Consider the following 21,988-nt stretch of genomic DNA (forward strand, 5'->3'; position numbering starts at 1 on the left):
GCACCGGCACCGGCTCCGCTCGCGCCCCGCGCCGCGGCCCGCCGCCGCCGCCGCCCCCTCCCTCCGCTCCGCCCCGCCCGCCGGCGGCGCCGGGACCCGCCGCCCCGGCATGAAGGTGCTCCGGCACAAGATCGAGCTGCTGACAGGTACGGCCGGGCCCAGCCGCCCCCGCTCCCCCTCCCCGGGCGTGCTGGGGACGGGGGGGCGAGGCTGGGAGGAGCGGGGCGCTGGCGTGATGGGGTTGGGGTCGGGCGGGGGGGAAGAGCCTTCAGCCCCTGCCTAGGAGATGGGGCTGCCCCCCCCTGCCCCCGCCGTTGCCTCTTCTCCCCCAGGGATGGGCTGCTGGGGGGAACGATGCTTTTTGGGGTGCGGGAGGTGATGCCTGAGGAGGTGCCAGGGCTGCAGCGGGGGAAGCCCAGCCTGATGGTGCTGGGGGGGGGAGGCAGCCTCCTGGCAAGGGGGTCTGCCAAGCAGACAGCCAGGGTCGCGGCGGGGGGTGTGTGCCTGTGGGACTGCTGGAGCATCCCTTCAGCACCTGCTCCTCCGCCAGCCTCCCCTGGGATTCTCCCCGCTGCCTGAGTGCCCCGAGGATGGGGCTGGGGCTGGGGAGGAGGTTGCTCTTAGCAACAGCCACTGCGAGACAGCCTGCACCCCAGCAGAGCCCCCCGCTGCCACCACCGCCCCCCGAACCCGGGATGCTCAACCCCTGCATCAGTGGCACTGGTGGGTCTTGCACTGTAGTCTGTCTGCTCCTGCGCTCCCCAGTTGGACCACACTGTTAGGCTGGTTTGTGGGGGCTGCTGGGGTGCAGACCCGTGCCCCCCCATGGGGGCAGAGCAAGCTGTGGGTGTTTATCCTGCACTGGCAGGGCGGGAGGTGGCCCAGGCTGTGTCACACTGGGGTTTTCCTCCACCTCATCGTGGGTCCTTAGCGGTCCTGCTCGGGGGACGATGCTGTAGGCATGCTTCCATGTCTCGGACTGGGCTGCAGGTTCCCTTCCTCCCTCTCCCTGCCTCGCTGGAGGTGGCCTTGGCTTCGCTGCCTGGCAGGGGCCAGCCCTCGCTCCTCCAGAATTGCTTCCCTGTCTGTCGCCCGCTGCTCAGCCCAGAGAATCCGTGCCGACATCCCGTGGGTGCCACGTCTGCGCCAGGGCAGGACACAGGTGGTCGGTGAGGACACTCTTGTGAGGCTGGTGGGTCGTCCGAGGGACCCCTGCCTTCTGACCAGGCACACTGCCCAGTGTTAAACCCTTTCCACAGCCTCATGATGATGATGATGATAATAATAACAATGATAGTGTATTTCCTTGCCATGTGCTGGTTCTCCTCCAATAAGCCAACACTAGACTGCAGATCCCTGGGGAAGGTAAGCCAACGTGGCTGTTTCCATCCCTGTCTATATATGCAGTGCCAGGGCCCCGGCAGGGCAGAACACTAGTCCCAAACAGAGCATTAATGTCGCACTGGGTTTGGGACTGATACGGGATTAGGGAGGAGGCATGTGCCAGCTGTGCCCAGGAAATGGTGGCACCGCAGTGGGAAGGTAGAGTGGGAGTAGAGATGGGTGCGCTTGGGGCGGCACCCTGGGGATGGGTGCTGTTGGGGAGCATTGGGGCAAGCTGGAGTGAAAAGGGCTTGTTGCCAGCCACATGCCCCGGTGTGCGATGGGAGCCAAATTGTTTTGGCTAGGAGACCTGGAGCCATGGCTTCCTCACCAGCCCTCCGCAGTGACAGTGGCCCACCAGGCTGGGTCACACTACCCACAGCCCCATTGCTGTGCTGGCAGGAGCAGGGACGAGGGTACCTTTGGAGTGCCATGGGAAGCAGAGCACCCGCAGGAAGCTGGCAGCACGGCTGTGATCCCGCTCACAGGCTGTTGCACCCATGGGACTCCCTGACATGCCGATCCCTCCTCCGTTCCTGCGCTCAGCACCACTTTAGGTGACCATCCATCCTGCACTGAGGATGCTGATTGGCACAGGGCTCTGCCACGTCCCTTCTGAGCCAGCTTTCCCCCCCTCCACGCAAGCAAAGTCACAGGGCCTTTCCTCATTGCTTGGCCGTCCTCCCTCCCATACTAGCTGGAGGCTTTAATTAATAAAGGCATTCACCATACATTAAGTGCTGTTCCCAGCCACCCTGGGGCTGCGGCCACACAGTGGGTTGGTGTGGTCAGCGTGGGACGCTCCTGCTCTCTTCCAGACCCAGCTACCGGTGAGGCTGATTTTCCTCCCATTTTTTAACCCTGGGATCATGCCCCAGGGGATCACGGGGTTGCTCGGTTGGTGGCTCTGCAGGCTGCATGATCTCAGCTGTGCTGGTGGGCTGCAGGCGAGGACTATCCCCTTTGTGCAAAGCCATTTCCCCAGTAGCAGCCCAGCCTGGAGCAGCATGCCCCAGATGTGTGCCTCTCCATGGGGCTGTCGGCACCTCTCCCCACTGGAGTTTTGCGCGGCCCCTGGCGCAGCAGGACCCTCTGTGCAGGGGGTGACATGGAGACCCCCGGCGCTGGGTGTTGTGAGAGTGCCGGGAGGCTTCGCGGTGGTGTTTCTCCCTCCAAACAGTTCTGGTTTGTTGGATGGCTCCCAAGGAGCAAAGCGAAGTGCGGTGTCTGCAGAAAGCAGCCAGGTGGCATAGCCTGCTTGGTTTTTGAATGGAAAACCCAGTTGGATGAGCAAAAGCCAGCTTTGGAGGGGAGTTTATGACCAGCTCCCGTACTCCTGGTGGCCTTGCAATGCTCGTGGCATTGCTTGGCCTTTCCACATTGCCAACCTGGGTTGACCCAGGTTTGAAGGTGGACAAAGTGTGGAGCAGGCTTGGCCAAGGCTGTGAATGGAGTGGGGTCCATGCCTGCTGCTGTGCTAGCGTGGCCCCTTATCATCCCCGGTATCCCCAGGGAGATTGCAAAGAGTGGGTAGCCAGTGGAAGGGGTGTGGGACTGGTGCTGGCCCATTCAGAGCAGCAACAACTCCTCCAAAGGCTTGGCCTTGGGGAAGGGGTGGAAACAGAGGCTGCGAAGGCGAACGCCTGAGGACTGGATCCTGCCTGAGTGCAAATAATGCCCTTGCACTGGGAACTGCCAGTTACCCACCCCATCTATACACAGGGGAGCCTGGATTGTCTCCTGTGTCCCCCTTGTCTGTCACCTTCTGTGTGCAGCCAGCTGCTGGGGGCACAGGCATCCCCTTGCTGCCCTCTGCTTTCTAAGCTGGGCTCGTGACTGTGGGTGTTTTTGGAGGTGCTGGTGTTGGGGGGGTATGAAATCCTGGTGCCCTGGTCAGCAGCATCCAGTCTTATACCTCTGCTGAATGGCAGCTCCATGGTGAAGTCTGTCCCTGCAAGCGCTGGGGCTGAGCTGCCAGCTGGCCAACACCTGCTTCGCAGGCAAGGAGAAGAGTTTAGGAGTCAAGGCTTCTCATTTTGTTTTCTCCCATCATTGCAATACAAACTTCAGGCTGTCTCTCTGCTCCCCTGCTGCTCAGAGCATCCCTCTGCCTCCCAGCATGGCTGAGAAACATCTCACCTCATTCTGGCTGTGCAGGGAGATCTTCCTCTCTCCCACCTGTATCTGTCTGCAGCCTATAACCAGCCAAAACATTGGATTTTCTCTCTCTGACCGATGCTGGAAGCTGGGGTGGGAATTGGGATGTTCTTGCACTGGATTGAGTGCTTACAGGGTCGACCGGCATGGACAGACCAGGTTGGTCTCCCAGTTTGCCTAAGACCATGCCTTGGAGACAGGTCTGTCCTTAACTGGGAGAACCGGACCTGGGTGGCAGCTGGGATCCAAGCTCCTCCAGGCACTGCCTGCCCCCTGCATGCTTCCAGCTCCCAGCGGAGGGGCTTGCTGCAGCCTCTGGACAAGCTGAAGCACCAAGTCCCCATGGTAGATGGGTGGAGTGATGATTTGGGTCCCGTCCCCATGGGGAGGGAGTGGGAGGCTCCAGGGGCCTGGGGTGAAGGGAACCAAGTCAGGTCCCCATGAGCGCTGACATTTCCCTTGCCCTGGGCAGGGCTGCTGCTGCAGGAGATGACCATGGCAGGGCTGCATGAGCTGCGCTTCACCGAGGAGAAGCCACTGCTGCGGGGCCAGGACGCTGAGCTGGTGAGTCCGGTGACTGCGCTGGCTCCAGCTCCTGCACGTGGGGTACCAGACGTGGGTGCTTAAGTGGGAGCTTGTGGGGGGTGTGTGTGTGCTGGTATTGGGTACACATGTGTGCCCATGTGTTGGTATGCAGTGCATGTGTGTGCAGATGTGTGCTGGTATCAATGCACATGCATGGGTGAGCACAGGTTCTGGTTTGGTGTGATGATGTGTGTGTGTTGTTGCACATACATGCTAATACACACTTGTGTGTGTGTGCACACGTGCAGGTAGTGCATGCACATGTGTGTGGGTATTGTAGATGTGCATGTATGTGTGCACATGTGTGGGCATCATGTCCCCCTGCAGCTAGTGCTGCCCCAGGGAGTGGGTGCTTGTGGTGTCAGGGGACTTCATGAGTTGGGTGGGAGGAGGGCACCACAGGAGTGAGGGGTGGCGAGGGGATGTCTCTGTCCCTGACGGCTTCTTCTCTCCCCAGGAGAACTCGGATGTCTTCCTCTCTGCTGTGGACACGGACTGGAAGGTAGGACCAGCCATGAGGGGTGCCCTCCACCTCTGGGTCCTACGTGGAACAGCAGCCTGCAGCTGGGGAATGCTGCGGGGCACTGAGCAGACCTAGGGGTGTTGCTGTCCCCCCCTTCCATGGGGACGCAGTGCCTGGTCGGTGTCTGTGCATGGGGCTGCACGTCCATTGCGGTCCCCGGCAGGAGGGGACGGGGGGCGGGGGGGTCGCTGTCAGGCATGCTCTGTGCTGGTGCTTGGATGTGGCTGGCAGGCACTTGGCGATGGGCCCGGGACAAAACCTCTTTAAAGCAGGCGATTTCTTCTCAGGAAGGCCGAGCTGCTTTTCCAGCTCCTCTACCATTGCCATGGCAATGGTTTCCCGGGTGATGCCAGCTCCCTGCTTACATAAGGATGTTTGAAAGCCTCTTTCTTTTTTGGAGGGCTGGGGCATTGCCTCCCCATACCACCCACCTCTCTTGGAGAGCAGGGCCCCTCTGCTGCCCGTGCTGGCGCCTACCCACCTTGTACCTCCGTTTCGCCTCTCTGGAGGAACCCCATGACCTGGCCTTGGGGCTCACAGGGGCTCAGCTCCTGCCTGGCTCCTGTGTTGGTCTTCGTCACTCTCACACCTCTGCCCGAGCTCATCCCACACCAGGTTCCCCCTGCAGAGACCAGGGTGCCGGTAGATGGGGAGGGAGGGTAGTGGGGCTGCCAGACCCCAGCTCGCTGCCTGTCCCTCTCCCAAAGCATCCCCCCTCCCAGGGGACACCAGTGACCGACTTCAGGTTGTATGTTGCTGCTTTGCCAGCAACTGGGACTGCCAGGAGTGTGGGCTTGGGTGGTGCTGGCTGAAACAGCAGCAGTTGCAAGGATAAAATAAATCTGGATTTCATTCATCCTGGGAGAGGGGCAGGGGAGCCCAGGTCCCCATTTTGGCAGACCCAAGGCAGTGCCCAGGCTTTTGGGGCTGTCTCCATCACCTGTGCGGGTGGCAGGGTGCAGCCGGGCAGGGAGCAAGGACTTTTGTCAGGATGCTGAGCAGCGGCTGCTGTGGTTCACAGGGTAGAATTCTGGTGGCCCTCTTGGAGGCCACAAAATTATTCAAAAATGGCAGTGGTGGAAAAGAAATGCTGCCCTTCCCAGCAGCTCCAAAGCTGGTGAGATGCTGGGGCGGGGAGAAGCAGGCTGTGCGGGTCTGGGCTGCTCCTTGCTCTGCTTGCTCAGGGTCCCTGTTGACCACTGGAGAAGAAACCAAACCTCCTGGTGTCACTGAAGTGAGGGCGAGGGGGGAGAGGAAGGCAAGGAAGAAGAGGGAGGCGGCAGTGCTAGGTTGCCCAGAGCTCCCAGTACTGCCACAGGCACCAGTATGGCTCTCAATCAGCTGTGCTGGGGAAGGGCTTGGTGGGGATGTTAAAGAGCAATGACTCTCCTAGGACAATCTTTGCATGCCAGTATTTCAGGGATTGGCCCATGGTGACGCTGAACTGTGTCCCCAGTGGTGCCCAGGTGGAGCGGTTCCGGATGGCAAATGCCACAGTGATGCACCTGCATGCCCTCGGTAGCTAAAAAAAATGAACTGGGCAAGGATCAAGGTGGCTTTTCCCAAGCCAGCCAGGCCCTGTGCCCTCTTGGTTCCCTTCCAAGAGTCTCAGGGTGGAGATGGGATGAGCTTCCCAGGCTGTGTTGGGGCAACCCCCTCCTTCCCTGCCCCCCAGCACTTTGCAGGTTGGTTTCCTGCAAAGGCTGGGGGCTGCCTGCCCTTCCTCGGGGAGATCTTACCCTATTTTCTAAGCTCACCTTCTTGGGTAATTCAATCCAGACCCCAGCTTCTCTTCACTGTCCCTCTGCTCCTCCCCAGAGCAGTCGCTGCTCCCTTGCCAAGATGCTGTGGCCTGGCTGGGGGAGCAGGGATCCCCCACTGCTGCTGCCCGCCGAAGTAAAGCCCTTGGGGCTGCTGGCATAGGCCAAGGTGCAGGAGTGCAGGGGGGGCAGGTGCCTCTGCCCTGAGACCTGGGTGCCCTGGCCCTGCTGGAGGTCTGGGCCACCCGCCAGGTGGATGGGCTAGTAGCCAATAGGATGGCGATGCCATCTGATGCCATTCAAGTGCAGCCAGCCTTGCTCAGCCCTCTCATCTCCCTGCTGCCCTTTTGCATTCATGTCTTACTTCACCTCAGCTTTTCCACCCCTCCTCCCCTCTATTTTGCCACCTTCTGTCTTTTTTTGCCTGCTCATGCCCCTCTGCATCTCTTGCTTTTTCCTGGAGGCTGTGGCTGCTTGTACTCTTTGGCTCCACAGGGAACAGGGCTGAGGAAAGCAAAAATGGCACCCAGATCCATGAACAGCTTTGTCCCAGTGCCAGGAACCACCTGGGAGCAGGGCTTCCCTCTCACACATGGTCCTTCGTTAGCAGAGCTGCATCTCTCTAGGCTTGAGTATGAGCTCCCTGTAGGACAAAGCAGTGCAGAGGAAAGCCTCTTTGGTGGAGGCAGGGTGGATGCCGTCCCTCTGCCTGCCTGTCTGTCTGTCCTTTCTCCCATGTCCAGAGCTCCTGGCTGCCCAACCCTGACTTTTGTCAGTTTGCAGGACACTGCTTTCAGTGGCTCCCCACCAGCTCTGGGTGATCATTTGTCCAGGTCAAGGAAAGGGCTCTCCCCAGGGAAAAGTGACTCAGCCCTCTTATTAGACATCAGAGACTCCACAGGAACGAGCCTGCTGGGTGAAGCCAAGGACATGGGGCTTTGCCATGTGGGGAAGCCTGTGCATGTGCTGGTGATGGCAGCTGGACCCCCTCTGCCCATGGCTGCGGTGTGTGCCAGGGCATGGAGGAAGCAAGCTGTGGTGAGCTGCTGGGGTGGGGATGATGCAGAGGTGATGGCAGGCTCCAGCTGGCACGGAGCATCCCTGTGGTGGGCAGGGAGGCTGGAGGGTCCCTGCTGGATGCTGCCCTGGTCCAGCACTGCCATGTGGCTCTCCAGCCCCTTTGGGCAGGCACTGGAGGGACCGCAGGACTCTCTTGCCATCCATGATTGCCCAGCTTTGTGTGCTGGAGCCGCTCAGGTGCCAGTTGTGCCGAGCTGGAGAGTGGTGCTGGGCTGGGCAGGGGTGGTCAGGGTGCAGGGGGAAGGCACCCAGAGCCTCCCAGCGGGGCTTTTGGGGCCTTGGCAGCACAAGGCCATCTGTGGGTGTGAGCTGCAGGCAGATGGACTCACCCTCTCGTGAAGCCTCATTGGAATCAGGGCAGAAACCATCTGCCTGCACACGTGGGAATACACATGCATGTGCGTGTGCATACAGCATGCATCGGCCCAGGGACAGGATCCAACCCCTCGGCACTGCTGGGTTGTCTTTCCTCCTGCCTTATTTACTTGCCACCAGTGATGTCCAGATGGGGGCTAAATCCCGCATATCCCCTGCGTGCCAGCATCCCGCAGCAGGCGGGATGACCGTGCTACTGGGTAAGGTAACACAGGTACCCAGGCAGTTTTCACATGTGTACATGTGTGTGCCCCTCTGTGCACAAGGTTCTGTGTGTGTGCAGGTTGTTGTGCATTCATGGGCATGAGTGATGGCCATGGCATACACGCTAAGCACATGGGAGAAGGATGCAGCAGGTGTGCTCCTTATATGCACATTACCATGCACAGGAACATGTACCCATACAGACACACAGGGGCCAACCCCATGTGGGTATGCGCAAGCGTTTCATGGGGTGCATGTGCTTCAGCACGGGTCATTGTATTTTTTTTTTTTCCAAAGTTTGCATGCACAGACGTGGGGGGACATGGTTTTGCCTGGCCCCTGTGTGTCTGTGTTGGTACGTGTTCCTGTGCATGTATGTGCATGGTCACATGCATATGCGGAGCATGCCTGCTGCATCCTTCTCCTGTGTGTTTAGTGTGTACCCATGTCTGTTCGTGGGGGTGTGTGTGCTTTCTGGTGCATGTGCGTTGCTGCAGGGCCTTGGTCTGGGTGGCTGCAGGCTCAAGCATGATTCTGCATGTTTGCGTGGGGCTGGAGTCACACGTGTGTGCATGATGGGTGCAGGGGAGCATTGCTGGGCTCTGTCGTGATGCCGCTGTGTGTGTTGCAAGGGGTGCGAGTGCAACCCTGTCCTGGCACCCCTGCCTGTCTCGGTTTGCCGAAGGAGGGAAGATGGAGCAGGTACCACACGGTGCCAGACATTTTTTCTTCATAAACAAGGGTGCTTGAGGCCAATTGGAGCATGAATAATTCCCGTGGCAGCCAATGGCTGAGTGCTGGCTCCATTGCAGCGCTTGCCCGCAATGGAGGCCAAACCTGCCGGGGCTGCGCGTCGCATCGAGGGGGAAGGGAGAGGGAGGGCTTAGCGCAGGGCTGGGGCTTCGCTATAAATCAAGGTGAGGGGCTGAGCCAGCGCAGAGCTCTGCTTTGCCCCAGCCTGCTGCACTGCTGTGCCCCACGCCAGGACCCCGTGCTCGGCCCACCCTGCCTGCGCAGCCTCGTCCACCCGGTTCCTCACCATGCCTGAGTGCTGGGATGGGGTAGGTACCACCGTTCCTGTGCTCGCTGCCCTCCCTTCCCAGGGAGTTTTGCCCCAGTATCTCCCCTGTTCACCCAGGCTGGAGCTTTTCACCCAGCAGGGCTTGGCGTGGGCCAGGCAGGCGTTGCTGCCGGGGGGTACCTGCTGCTGGGGAGCTGTTCCTTCCCCAAACCCCGCTGCCGCATCCCTGACATGCTGCAGGTTTCAGGGACGCATTGTCCTTGAGCATGTCCTCCCCGAGCCCAGCAGAGATGCTGTGCTGAGGCTGAGGGTGAGTGAGCGCAGCCGCAGCGGCTGTGAGCTGTGCTGGGGCTGACTGCTGATGGGGGAGGAGGCATGCTGCCCCTTCCCCACCCCCAGAGTTGTAGAGGGAGAGGGTCTCTTGCTGTTTTGAAGCAATCCTTTGGATGCCTTCTGGCCTCTGCGCTGACGGCAATATCCGATGGCAACAGGCTAGTGTGGAGGGGGGTGAGCGAGGTGGGAGCACTGCAGTGGCGAGCGGGTAACCTGGACAGGGCTGGGGTCTCTCAGGCAGCTGTGGGTGCTCTGATGCCCGCACCCCTCCTCGCTGGGGCCATGGGTTGTCAGTGCCCCCCCCACCTCGCTGCCTGCATCCCCTGCATCCCTAGCCTCTCCTCCTCAGCGAGCATCCCTGCGGCAAAGGGCAGGGCTGTTGTACCCAGCGATGCTGCAGAGGCTGCACCACGAGCAGGGATGTGCCTGCTGTGTGTGTGGGGGGGGTGGTAGCAGTGCTGGGGAAGGAGCTGCCACCTTGGGCATGTGATTTTGGGGTGATATTGGAGACTGAGCTGTTGAGGCTGTGATGGGGACTGTGGGCATGGTGATGGCAAGGAGGCAGCCCTGTGCCCAGGATCAGACCACATGGATGCCTCCTGCTCTGTGACGTGGGGTCAGGCCCTTCCTCTGCCTCAGTTTCCCCATGCATTGTTGCAGGGCAATGTCCCTGCTCATCGCCTGCTGCCTGATACAGCCCCAGGGAGTGGAAGGACAGCTGATGAGGGCTGGGGACGGTGTGCCCTTGGGGAGCCGAGCATTGTCTCCACAGAGCCCTTGAGCTGCCCTCGGGCGCTGCGTCCCCCCGGGGACAGTGGATCTCGGTGAGGGGAGGCACTGCAGTGAGGAGATCCTGTCTTCATGCGGTTCCTCCCACCTGAGGCCCGTGTCCTTCAGAGTCCTTGGCGGTGTGCAGCCCACGGGAGCATCCTTGTACCCGCTCCCCTCCCTCTAGTCCATCCATGGGGCTGCCAGTACCCGCACCGAGGACTGTGCCGGTTGGGCACCTTACCAGCATCCCCTGCCCAGCCCTGCTTGGCATGTGATGCTCCTGCACCTGCCAGATCCCAGCTTCGAGGTCACTGCCAGTGGGCTGGCTGGCAGGCATGGGCATCTGGAGGGGATCCCTGGTCCCTAGGCAATGCCTTGGTCAGCACCTGGGTGTGCAGCCTCAGTTTCCCTTGCTGGCTGGGGACGATGGCTGTGAAGGTGAGGCTGGAGCCCTCCCAGCCAGGGAAACTGAGGCACAGGGCAATCTTGGTCTCTGTATGGGGGCACAGCCATTTCAGACCAAGGGATTTTAAAGTTACTTTAGCTGTCATTTTGGAATCAGGCTGCAGCATTTCCCAGGGTGGTGTCCAGGGTCTGACCTCTGCCTGTTTGTCTCAGGCACAGCGAATCCAGGCCAGCTGGGCCATGCTGTGATCCCCCGCCCTGTTGCCAGAAATCCCTCGGTCTCAGGCCCTCAAAGATCTCCTGTCCCATCCTGTGGACCACCTGTCCTGTCCCACAATCCTCCTCTCCCAAGCCCTCTTAGATCATCCCATCCCATCCCATCCCATCCCAAACCTCTGTCCCTTGATACCATCCCATGATACACCTGTCCATCCTAAATCCTGTTATCCTATTCCAAGTCCTTCCTTCATTCCCTTCCCTTCCTTTTCCTTCTCTTCCCTTCACTTCCCTTCCCAGGAAGCCAAGTCAGTGGAGGCTGGGAGCATTTGTGTGTGATTTGTCCTGCCTTCTGTCACTGCTGAGATGCCCAAAGCTGGGGTTTTTCCCACGATGGCTGCTCCTCCTTCCCTTGTGCTCCCATGACACCCAGCCACCTGGGGAAGCAGCGGTGAGGGGTGGAATGGCAGGGCAGGAGAGGATGTCTTGAGGCAGGCAGGCGTCACCCCATCTCTCCTGTTCCCCCAGGAACATGACATTGAGACCCCCTACGGGCTGCTGCACGTGGTCATCCGGGGCTCACCGAAGGGAAATCGCCCGGCCATCCTGACATACCACGATGTGGGCCTCAACCGTGAGTGCTGGTCCCTGGGCCATAGGGCGCAGGGGCAGGCGGGAGCAAGCCTGGGGCTGCACAGGGTGCCAGGATGTCGGCCAAAGCCCCTGGCTCAGCTTATTTGCCTCTTCCCATGGAGGGTCCCCGGGCTGCATTGGGTCTCCCCAGGCATCTGAAAGCACCAGGAGGGTTTGGATGCTCAGCCGAACCCAAAGCCTGGGCCAGGCACAGCCAGGAGTTCTTGCACACCCCGGTGCTGGCTGTCCACCCACCCACGCCAGGCAGGGATGGGACGCGGGGGATGCTGGGTCAGTCCCCGCCGCCGCTGCCAGACGGTTGGTATTCAGAGCACAGACCTGGCTGGCAGCAGGGCGTGGAGGGGGCCGAAGGTGACAGGGAATAGCAGGGAAGAAGGGACCCTGAGGGGCAGGGAAAGATGGATGCTGAGCCAGGGCTCTGGATTTGGGGATGCTGTGCTCTCTGTTAGCCTGCAGCCTTGGACCTGCACCCCAGACCTCTTCCCCGGGCTGTGCCCCCCAGGTAAGCCAGGATGCCCAGTGTCCTGTGAGCAGGGAGAATCATCTCCCCTTCCACTGGCAGCTGAGGCTGAGTCACTGGCATGCTACGTGAACTGCCTCTCCATCACAGCAGCACTCTTGTGTCCAGGGATGCATCATGTTGGTTGCAATGGACCTTACAACCTGCCTCACCCCCATGTTTTGGGAGGGATGGCCCAGCACCGACGCCATGGGTGGCAGCATCCTCCAAGCCCTGGCAATGGCTATATCCTGCTGCAATGGTGGTGGCCCGTCCACAGCAGCGCTGGGGCTGTTTCTTTGACTGTTTCCAAGCAGGGAGATTTGCAGCTGTTTCTCAAATCCCATGTTTGCTTGAGCCCTTTCTGGGAATTTTAGATAGGGCCGATAACACTCTGGGCTGCTAATCCCACTGCCTGCCAGGTGGTCCTGCAGCTCCGGGCTTTGCATCCCCCAGTCCCATCCCTCCAAGAAGACGAGGCTCACCCCAAACTCCTCATCCTCCTGGCTGTGTCCGTCCATCCCCATGCCTCCCAACACCAGTAGGGATGCAGACCTTGCTAACAGTGGCTGTGGTCTTTGCTGTAGGGACAAGGAGCCTGGAGGGAAAGGGATAGGAGGGCTTTGATGGCATGTCACCTCCCGGCTGAAGGGCAGTGGGAGGGCAGGCAACCTCTCTCCATGCTCCCCTGGCCCACCAGGCCCCCGTGCTGGGGTGTTTGGTCTCTGATCCCTGCCTGCCCTTTGACAGACAAGCTTTGCTTCAACACCTTCTTCAACTACGAGGACATGCAGGAGATCACAAAGCACTTTGTGGTGTGCCATGTGGACGCGCCGGGCCAGCAGGCAGGAGCCTCGCAGTTCCCTCAGGGGTAGGTGCCAGCTTTGGGGGCTCGCTCTGCCTGCCGGGATGTCACCTCCCTGCCCACTGGGTTGTCACTGCTTGGGCAGTAATGCCCTGCCTGCGGGTCTCTCTGAACTGTATCAAAGCCTGTGGCAGCCGACTGGCCCAGGGTGGGCGATGGGGTGGTTTGCAGGTGGGTGGCATTTCCCTGCCCACTTTGGGCAGCCCAGCTGCCCTGTCCCAGCCTTCCCACTCTGCGCGGGTCCCATAACCACTGTCCTGTGCCTCCCTGTGCTGCAGGTACCAGTACCCATCAATGGACCAGCTGGCTGCCATGTTACCCAGCGTGGTGCAGCATTTTGGGTGAGTCAGCCTCTCCTCCATGGCTGCTGGCTGGGGGTGCTGGGCAGGGAGATGGGCAGGAGGCAAGGGTTTGGGGCTGGGGGAATTGTCCCTGTAAGCTGGCACCCTGCATGTCTTCTTGTGCCCCAAACTGTGGGTGGAGCAGTGCCCCAGGCAACCCGTGCTGGCGCCCACCGTCCCTCCACATGCACCTCTCTGCTTTCCAGGTTCAAGTACGTGATTGGGATCGGTGTTGGGGCAGGAGCCTATGTGCTGGCCAAGTTTGCGGTGAGCCTGGGGCTGGAATGGGCTGGCCCTGAGTTGACTGTACCTGCTGTCAGCCTGGGGCATGGGGAAGAGTAGGAGCTGACGCCCCTTGGCAGGCCGTGCTGCTGTGAAGGTTCCTGGAGGGCCGGGGGGCCAGGATGGCAGTGCCGTGGCCATGGTAGCCAGGCAGTCTTGCCACAGGTCTCCCATTGCTCCCAGGACAGGGCCATGTCAACCCCGTGCAATGCCTGTGCAGTGGGCAGTGGTGCTGGTGGGGGGCTGCCCCTCAGTCTCCCCTTCCCGCTGAGCATCACCCCTCTTGCTCACTGCAGCTCATCTTCCCCAACCTGGTTGAAGGACTGGTCCTCATGAACATCGACCCCAACGGCAAAGGCTGGATTGACTGGGCAGCTGCCAAGGTGAGCAGGGCCCAGACCCCCCGTCCCGTCCCTGGCGGCTCCCTGGGGCATGAGCCAGCCACGGCGGAGCTGTAACTCCCTTGTGCTCCCTCCACAGCTCTCTGGCCTCACCAGCACACTGCCGGACACTGTCCTGTCCCACCTGTTCAGCCAGGTAAGGGCTGCGCATCCTGCCGGCCCCCTGCCACCAGCCCCCTACCCAGCATCCCAGCCAGGTCACCCGGGCTGTGCCCTGCCCTGCCTGCCGGGTGCCACAGTGCCACTGGACCTGCCCCATGCCCAGGGATGGAATTAGCCAAGTCCTGCCTGCATCCCTCCTGCCTGATCCGGGGATTAGCCTTGATGAGTGTGCGACTCATGCGCGTGTCCTGCCTGGGTGTGCTGCTTGCAGCACCGCTGTGCCCAGCTGCATTGCCCAGCTCCCTCCTCCTCTGCCCCCCTTGCTGGCACAGCATGGGCAGGCCTGGGGGAGCAGGGTGTCTCCACGGCACCCGGCAGCGCCTGCCCTGATCTCCATCCCCTGCCGGCACAGGAAGAGCTGGTGAACAACACAGAACTGGTGCAGAGTTACCGGCAGCAGATCAGCAGTGTGGTGAACCAGTTCAACCTCCAGCTCTTCCTCAACATGTACAACAGGTGAGCACCCCGGCTGGCCCTGCCAACAGGCTGCCCCCCTGTCTGCACCAGGGTGAGGGGCTGCAGCGCTGGTGGGTGGCCCCGAGGGCACCATGGGAATCCTGACCCCTTTTGGGTGCTGCCATCACCCTCCGGCGCAGGCAGGCAGCAGTGCAAAGGTGGCCGCCAGTGCTGGCCAGGGATGTGGAAGTGGTGGCACCTGTGCCAGAGCCTTACCATGTCCCAGAGCCCATGGCTGTGGGTGCACGTCCCCTGGTCTCCTCCTGCACGGGGTGCTGGCACAGGCCTGGGGAAGGGGGCAGAGATGCTGTCCCATGTGTGCAGGGGGTTGGGAGCATTGCTACTCTGCTGGGTGCTGCACACTGTGGTGCAGGGTCTGCTTGGGTCATGGCAGAGATGGCCATGGGGTCCTCCATCCACAGGGTGCCAGGACAGTGGGGCTGGGTGCTGCTTTCCAGAGCTGGCAGTGCCCCAGCTCTTGTGCTATGGCATTGGTGGCAGCACCTGCCCATGGCCTCACACTGGCCCTCTTTTTCCTTCATCAGCCGCAGGGACCTGGACATCAACCGGCCTGGGACTGTGCCCAATGCCAAGACACTGCGGTAAGAGTCGCACTGGCATGGCATAGGGGGGTCCCAGGGCAGTGGAGTCCACCCAGGCCAAGCCCTGACTGTGCTCCTTCCTCCTCTCACTTCCAGCTGCCCCGTGATGCTGGTGGTCGGAGACAATGCGCCTGCTGAAGAGGGGGTGGTGAGTGATGGGGTAGTGCCTGTGGGGTGGCATGCAGACAGTGCCTACGTGTGGGTGTGCTCATGTTCACTGCCTGCTCAGACACACGTGAGGTCCCGTGTGCGGGAGCGTGCTGGTGTGCAAACCTACCTGCTCGTGTAAGCATGTGTGCATATGCATCTGTGCGTGGTTGCCACACCTGGAAAAACTCCCCTTCCTCATATGCCCAGACGTGCTCACAACATGCACACTCAGATGTGTCGACACACCCCCTGCTTGGCCATATGCACCCAAACAGCTGCTAGCACATGCATGTGCTTGCACACATCCACATGGTTGTCCACACTTGCACAATCAGCCTCAGGTACTGTGCAGGTGGCCACATTTGTACATAATGTGTAACTGCATGCACACACCCCCCACCTCCAGCACATGTACCTCTGTGCATATGCACATGAGCACACTTGTGTGCTTGTACACGTGTGTGACACACAGGATGCTTCACCAGCCGCTCTCCCCTCTCTTTCCAGCCCCCATCCTTGCCCAGACACTGCCTGGCAGGAGGAAGGTCCCCTCTGTCCCATGGCAAGGGATGGTGGTTCTGCAGGCTCAGGGCTTGCCTAGCACCCAATCTCTACCTGGCTGGGGTGGGATGTGCCAGCTGGAGTGCCATGGGCCAGTGGCAGTACCCGTGGGCAACTTCTGCCAGGCTCAGGGCACCCCAGGGTGCTAATATCATCCCTCTCACCTGCAGGTGGAGTGTAACTCCAAGTTGGATCCCACCAACACCACCTTCCTGAAGGTAGGCGGGTGGCAGGGGGCAGCTGGGCAGTCCCTCCTGCCCATGAAGTGCCCCATTGCCCTCTGCCCCAGGGTTGCAGGGTGTCCCCATCTCCACATTTGAGGCCCGTCCTGGCCACAGGGCTGGGGACAGGTGGGGAGAGCAGTGTGGCCCCAGCAGTGGCATCCTGCAAGGAGGTACCAGGGGACAGGGTGGGCAGCAAAGGCACCGTCCCATACTAAGCAGGACCTTCTCTCTGCAGATGGCTGACTCCGGTGGGCTGCCCCAGGTCACACAGGTGAGCCCTCACAATTTCCCCAGTTAACTGGGTACACTGGGCCCTGAGACATGCACTGGTGCTGTCCCTGGCTAGCAGGCTATGGGCTGAGGTGGGCATAGGGGTCTTTGGCAGGGGTTGCCAGAGGCAACTCGGGGCTAAGCGGGGATCTCGGCCCTGGTGCTGCCTCAACTCAGCGTGCTCTCTCCCCACAGCCCGGCAAGCTGACCGAAGCCTTCAAGTACTTCCTGCAAGGCATGGGCTACAGTGAGTGCCAGGGCTGGGCAGGGGGCTGGCACATGCCTGTGTGTGCACATGTGTGTGTGCCTGTGTGTGCGTGTGCTGACCCTGCCACAGGAGAGGAGCCTGGCACCCCCACGTGCCCATCCTGATGGAAAGCTGCACGTGCGTCTGTGGTGTTGTATGTGCAGGTGCACAAGATGTCTATCCGTGCGTTCGTAGGGACGTGAGATGTGCAGGCTCTGTGTGCACACAGATGTGTGTACAAAGGCTCTGTGTGTACATACGTGTGTGGACAGGATCTCTGTGCACGCACGCACACTTACATGTCTGTGGGCATGCACAAGCAGGGGCTGTGTGTGCACACAGGTGCAGAGTCCATGTGCACAAGTCTGTGTGCATAGGTCCATGGGCACGTGTGTGTCTGTGCAGGTCTGTGTGCGCACCTGTGTGTGCACACATGTGAAGGTCCATGTACACACGTGTGTGTTTGCAGGTCCACATGCACGTGTGTCTGTGTGTGTGCAGGTCTGTGTGCATGCGTGCAGTTCCGTGTGCATGCACACGTGGGGCTGGGCAGGGCCTCCTGGCCCTGTGGAGCGGCCAGCATGGCTGACAGTCTCTTTCTGCCCTCCCTGCCCTTCTCCCGCTCCGCCCCTGCCAGTCGCCCACCTGAAGGATCGGAGGCTGAGTGGAAGCACAGGTACCGCTCAGTGCTGCTCGGCCCGTGCCTGCTGCTGCATGGAGCCCAGCTGGCCTGTGCCCTCGAGCTGCCTGGGCACCTTTGGGAGCAGCCTGGGTGCGGGGCTGGCCTTCCCCAGCCAGGTGCCCTCTGCCCTGCTCCACTTTGCCTGAGATGGCACCCTGAGACGGGTCTGGGGGCCAAGAAAGGGCATTCAGAGAAGCCCCCCCCGATGCAGGCACAGTGTCGGCAGTGTGCCCACTGTGCTCTCCTCCAGCCAGCCAGGAGCTGTGCCTGCTGGGCATCCTGGCTGGAGGAAGGTGTCACCTTCCTTGCACACACTGGGGAGCCAGGAGAGCTCCCATCCCGGCTCACTTCTCCGCAATGAGATGGCCAGGGGTCCCCACTGCCTCGTGCTCAGTGGTCACATGCCCGGGAGATGTGCCCGGCACATGCGCCAGGGCACCCCATCCCTGCCCTGCTGTCCCGTGCCAGCCTGGAGCTGCTCATGTTGTCACAGCACTGCATGCTGCAAGCTTGTGCCTGGGGTCATTCGCATCGGGGAGTGGGACCGGTGGCTTTGCTTGTGTGAGGCAATGTCAGCTCAGGTCCTTCTGGCTTTTGGAGGGAGCTGAGCACCCTGGCCGTCTCTCTGTGCCCGTGCAGTGCCATCTGCCAGCATGACCCGCCTGGCACGCTCCCGCACGGCCTCCCTCACCAGCGCCAGCTCAGTGGATGGCACCCGCCCACGTGCCTGCACCCACTCGGAGAGCACCGAGGCCATGGGGCAGATCAACCACACCATGGAGGTATCGTGCTGAGGTCCACACCCGCTGCCGACGTCTCCTCCAGAGCCATCTCCCATCTGTCAGCATCCTGCCAGCACCCACCTGCCCCATGGACATCCTCTACCAGGGCCCTCGCTCCTTTGGGATCGATTTGTCTTCTTTGCTGTTGGCCTCATCCCTTTGTCTGGTGCCAGAGAAGGAGAGGGGCTTCACTTCACTGCCTCCTGGCTCCGGCTCCTGGCTTTGTCCAGCAGTCACACATGGTTCTGCATTGGTCCTCACCCTCCCTAGCACTGGCTTGGCCCTGGCTTGGGAGGGTGGGTGGCAGGGGGACAGGGCCAGGATGAAGGAGCAGGATGGGGTGGTGAGATGGGGATGGGATGGTGCGATGGGGCAGGACAGCAGGCTGTGGGCAGGACAGCAGGATGTGGAGAGGATGCAGAAGGTAGATTGATCCCCCAAGGTCAACCGACGGCTGGCCAAGCCAGAAGGAAGACAGGAACAGGGAGTGGTGCTCACTGGGAGGTCACTGGGCCCTTTCCTGGGGATGCATCTTCCATTTGTCCCTGCTGGCCCTCCCTGGGGAGAGCTAGCATGGGATCCCCCAGCACACCCAGGACCTGGTGTCCCGGAGCCGGCTGAGCATTGTGAGAAGTTGCACCCCAAACTGTCCTCTCACCGTGGTCATGTACCCTGAGGGCTGCTCCGGGGCAGGGGTAGAGGGCTCAGCCCTGCTCCAGAAGCCAACAGGGCAGGAGGGTGGCATGGGTGTCCTGCTGCCTCTGCCCACACCCTTGCCCGTGGTGGCACTTCCTTGGTCCCTTGTTGCAAGAAGGAGAATCACCACCTGCCACCAGAAATGCACCAGAGGGGGAAGGGGGGCTGTGTGTCCTGGCTTGCTCTGTCCCTGCCACACCGGCAGTTCCACTCGCAGCTCTTGGGCTGAGGCCGCCAGGGCTCAGAGGCCACCGGCTTTGGGGAAATCACATGGCAAATCCCCCCTCCAGTTTCGCCACAGCCCGTGGGTGTCGCCGCAGTGGAGCCATTAGCAATAAGATGAGACACTCCTCCCCTGCAATTCTGAGGAGCCCTCAGCACTCTCCGCCCTGCAGGGTGCATCACTGCAAGGTGCTGGCAGTGTGGGGTGACCCATGGAATGTGGGGAGCACCCCAGTGTCTGGTTCTGCCCGTAGGCTGGCTTTGCCCACAGAGCTGGCCAGACCCACCATGGCCCCCCCAAATCCACTCCCTCCCCAGCATCTTGCCTGCGCACTGAGCGGGGCGTCTCTCAAGGGCTTGGCTCTCCCCGAGCCACGGGGCCCCATCCGGCCACCAGCTACAGGTGGATCCAGCCTCTTGCGCTCGGCACGGACAGCCGCGTCATCGCGTAACCCCACCATCAGCCACCCAGCCTCTGCTGCTGTCCCTGGCCCACCCCCCCAGCAGCAGAGCCCGGCTCCTCCTGCACCTGGGGTGAGGGAGCCCCTGGCTCTGGCAATGGGTGCTCAGGTCTTTGCGGGTGGTCCGTGGGGGACCCGAGCAGGGACCTGTAGGGGACCCACTGGTTGCCACCATCTGGATGAGCAGAACCAGCCCACTGGGAGCAGGTCCCACCCAGCGCCCCAAAAGCACTTGCCCCCCAGACCCCGTGCCTGCTGCCCAGCAAGGAGCACAGGTGTCCCAGGGCTACCAGTGAGTGTATGAGGGCTTTTGGCCCTGAGACCTGTGCCCCACCCAGCCCCTCCCACATTGAATGGCTACCCCGAAACACCAGTGTCCCCATTTGTCCCCCACTTTGTTCTGCCGTGTGCTTCCTTCTCAGTGTGACTCTGAAAGCTATGTAGCTCCTTTTTACTGTAGATACCGCTGCGATCTCTTGTTTTCTCAGCGTGTCCTTCCAGATGATATATATATAAATACCTATACATAATATATATAAGGGTTTGTCCGGTCCCTGACCTTTTTGGGTTAATTCCCTGTTGTATTCTCATCCAAGTGGTGCTGTGTGGTTCCGCTGGAGGTGGTCTGGCCGTGCTCGCCTTTGGTTCCTCACCTTGGTTTTGTTGGTTGGTTTACTTTTCCCTGGTGGTTTGTTCTTTTGATTTTTGTTGGTTTTCCTTTTTTCCCGGTCACAGCGGAATTTAATGCATTTTCCAGTCTGAGCGCAACCTTGTTTCGTTACGGCGGCATCAAGGCCGCAGCACTCACGAGACGGCAATACGTAAACCGGATTTAACTAACTTGTTGCTGTAGAGAGGATTTACTGTGTTGGAAAAAAACCAACAAACTAATAAAGATGTTAAGAACCTGCTGTGCTCTTTTCAACATGCTGCAGGGAAACGGGTCTGAGCCCATACTGGGCCTGCCTGCAGAGATCTGGCAGGCAGGGAGAACAAGGGGGACACCTTCGCCACCAACCCCACCAGGGGCTGCACTGCTGGGAAAGGGGGACCAGAGAGGAGCCCAGGACCCCAGGGTGCATGTGGACGGGAGCCATGGGGTGCTTTGGCTTCGGGGCAGCCATAAGCAGAGTGCCCCATATGTTGGGAGTGGATGGAGACTGGAAAGATGCCAGTTGTGGCCCAGTGAGGTTGGATCCAAGGGGTGTCCACTGAGGGAGGAAAGACCCGTGGCTGCACAACTCTGGGGATCATCAGGGTCCTCAGGAGATCCAGCCTCCCTGTCCTCTTCCAGGACTGCAGGCTCCCTGTTTGTCTCCCTATCAAGGTCTGAATGTCATGGGCCACAGCCCTTTCTAAGTGCATGAAGCCCTCTCTCTGGGAAGGATCCCCTCCCTGCATCCTAGCCTCATCCCTGCTCCAGTGTGTCAGTGTCTGCCTTGTATTGGTCCCAGTCCCTGAAGAGGGTCCCAGAGCCAGGGCATGGAGGGAGAGTGACTCTGTAGTCCACATGCATGGTTGCCTGGGGTGTGTGGAGAAGAGCCTGGACACGTGGGGATGGAGTGCAAACCGCCAAGACTGAGCTGAGATGTGGGCAGGCAGCCTGGGAGCCTTTCTTGGCTGGTTCAGCTGGAGGGTTCTGCTGGTTTCCCTGCCTTTGGTTCTTCCTCTGTCCTGCTCCAGCCTTGAGGCTCCTCTCTTGCTGGTCCCTTTCTCCTTCTGCTTTGGTTTTGGGGGCCTCCCTCCTGCCCCTTCTTTCTCTTTCCAGCATTGGGCTCTCCCTCCTCTGATCTTGGGATCTTCTCTGGCAGGGACATCTATTTGGGTCCCACTCTCTGCTGCCCCGACCTCCCACCCCCTGCCTGGGTGAGCCTCATCTGGGTGGACGGAGACGGGAATAGTCCTGGTGGGGCTGGGATGGGTTGTCTCCTGCCTGGCTCTAGGACTGGAGACCATTGTTGTGGTGTCAGGGCAGCTGCAGCTGGGATAGCTGAGCTGCTGGGAGTGGAATGGCCATGTGAGGACTTGACTATGGGCAGAAATTCGTGCCATGCCACTAGCCCATTATTGCCTCCATCGTGAATAATTATCTGGTACTGCCTGCTTACGAAAGAAGGCTGTTTATCTTCCTCCCACTGCGTCCAACACAATGCAGTTTGCATGATGTACCATGTCAGCCAGTACATCCTCCTGTCCCACAGCACAAAATGGGGTCGTCATACTGCCCACCAAATGTGCCCACTGGCTATGTAGGCAGCCTGGGACAGCTGTGCTCTTAATGAAAGCAACTTAGTTGAGCTCCAGGGATACTGTCACTACACATAGCTATATACTGAGGGAGATGGGAAAGATCTTCATTTGAGCAGGAGATCTGCAGGCATAAATGTAGATAATTCTGCTAAATGAAGCAAGTGATACGACGAATTACTGGAACGAGAACATCTCATCATGCAAGTTTCCAGTGAAAACATAGGAACTTAGGGAAAGAGTTGAGCTGGATTTGAGCATCTTTGCTTCTGAAGTGGAGGAGTCTATGCAGTCAGTACAATGAACTCAACTGAGAACAAGTTCCTCACTGAATCTAGGCGATGGTCTTACCGTAAAGTGGAAAGAATTAG

The 21,988-nt window shown here is 60.3% G+C and overlaps 1 protein-coding gene across 7 annotated transcripts; it reads left to right on the forward strand.

Moving 5' to 3' along the window:
* On the forward strand, positions 1-20,281 carry NDRG4 (NDRG family member 4). 7 transcript variants are annotated; one of them, XM_052797100.1, is made up of 18 exons: positions 1-146; positions 1,336-1,365; positions 4,013-4,104; positions 4,583-4,627; positions 11,342-11,447; positions 12,717-12,837; positions 13,110-13,172; positions 13,379-13,439; positions 13,751-13,837; positions 13,935-13,991; positions 14,370-14,473; positions 15,019-15,075; positions 15,172-15,223; positions 15,957-16,004; positions 16,246-16,281; positions 16,476-16,527; positions 17,165-17,203; positions 17,849-20,281. In XM_052797100.1, exons 1-18 carry the CDS (start codon positions 110-112, stop codon positions 18,001-18,003), a joined length of 1,242 nt encoding a protein of 413 aa, XP_052653060.1. In that variant the 5' UTR covers positions 1-109; the 3' UTR covers positions 18,004-20,281. The 7 variants fall into 7 exon arrangements, with proteins under 7 accessions (XP_052653060.1, XP_052653062.1, XP_052653063.1 ...); XM_052797102.1 differs by lacking the exon at positions 1,336-1,365 and having other exon boundaries at positions 2-146; XM_052797103.1 differs by lacking the exon at positions 17,165-17,203 and having other exon boundaries at positions 8-146.
* Positions 20,282-21,988: the final 1,707 nt, after the last annotated feature.

Source organism: Harpia harpyja, chromosome 9, assembly GCF_026419915.1.
Source record: "Harpia harpyja isolate bHarHar1 chromosome 9, bHarHar1 primary haplotype, whole genome shotgun sequence".
Lineage (NCBI taxonomy): Eukaryota > Metazoa > Chordata > Aves > Accipitriformes > Accipitridae > Harpia > Harpia harpyja.

What these genes read in the sequence shown, in the direction of transcription:
- NDRG4 (XM_052797100.1), top strand. Translation starts at nt 110, where the DNA reads ATGAAGGTGCTCCGGCACAAGATCGAGCTGCTGACAG. An exon ending in CCACGATGTGGGCCTCAACC is followed by an intron (nt 11,448 to 12,716) that starts GTGAGTGCTGGT and finishes GCCCTTTGACAG; the next exon opens with ACAAGCTTTGCTTCAACACC. An exon ending in GCCTCGCAGTTCCCTCAGGG is followed by an intron (nt 12,838 to 13,109) that starts GTAGGTGCCAGC and finishes CCTGTGCTGCAG; the next exon opens with GTACCAGTACCCATCAATGG.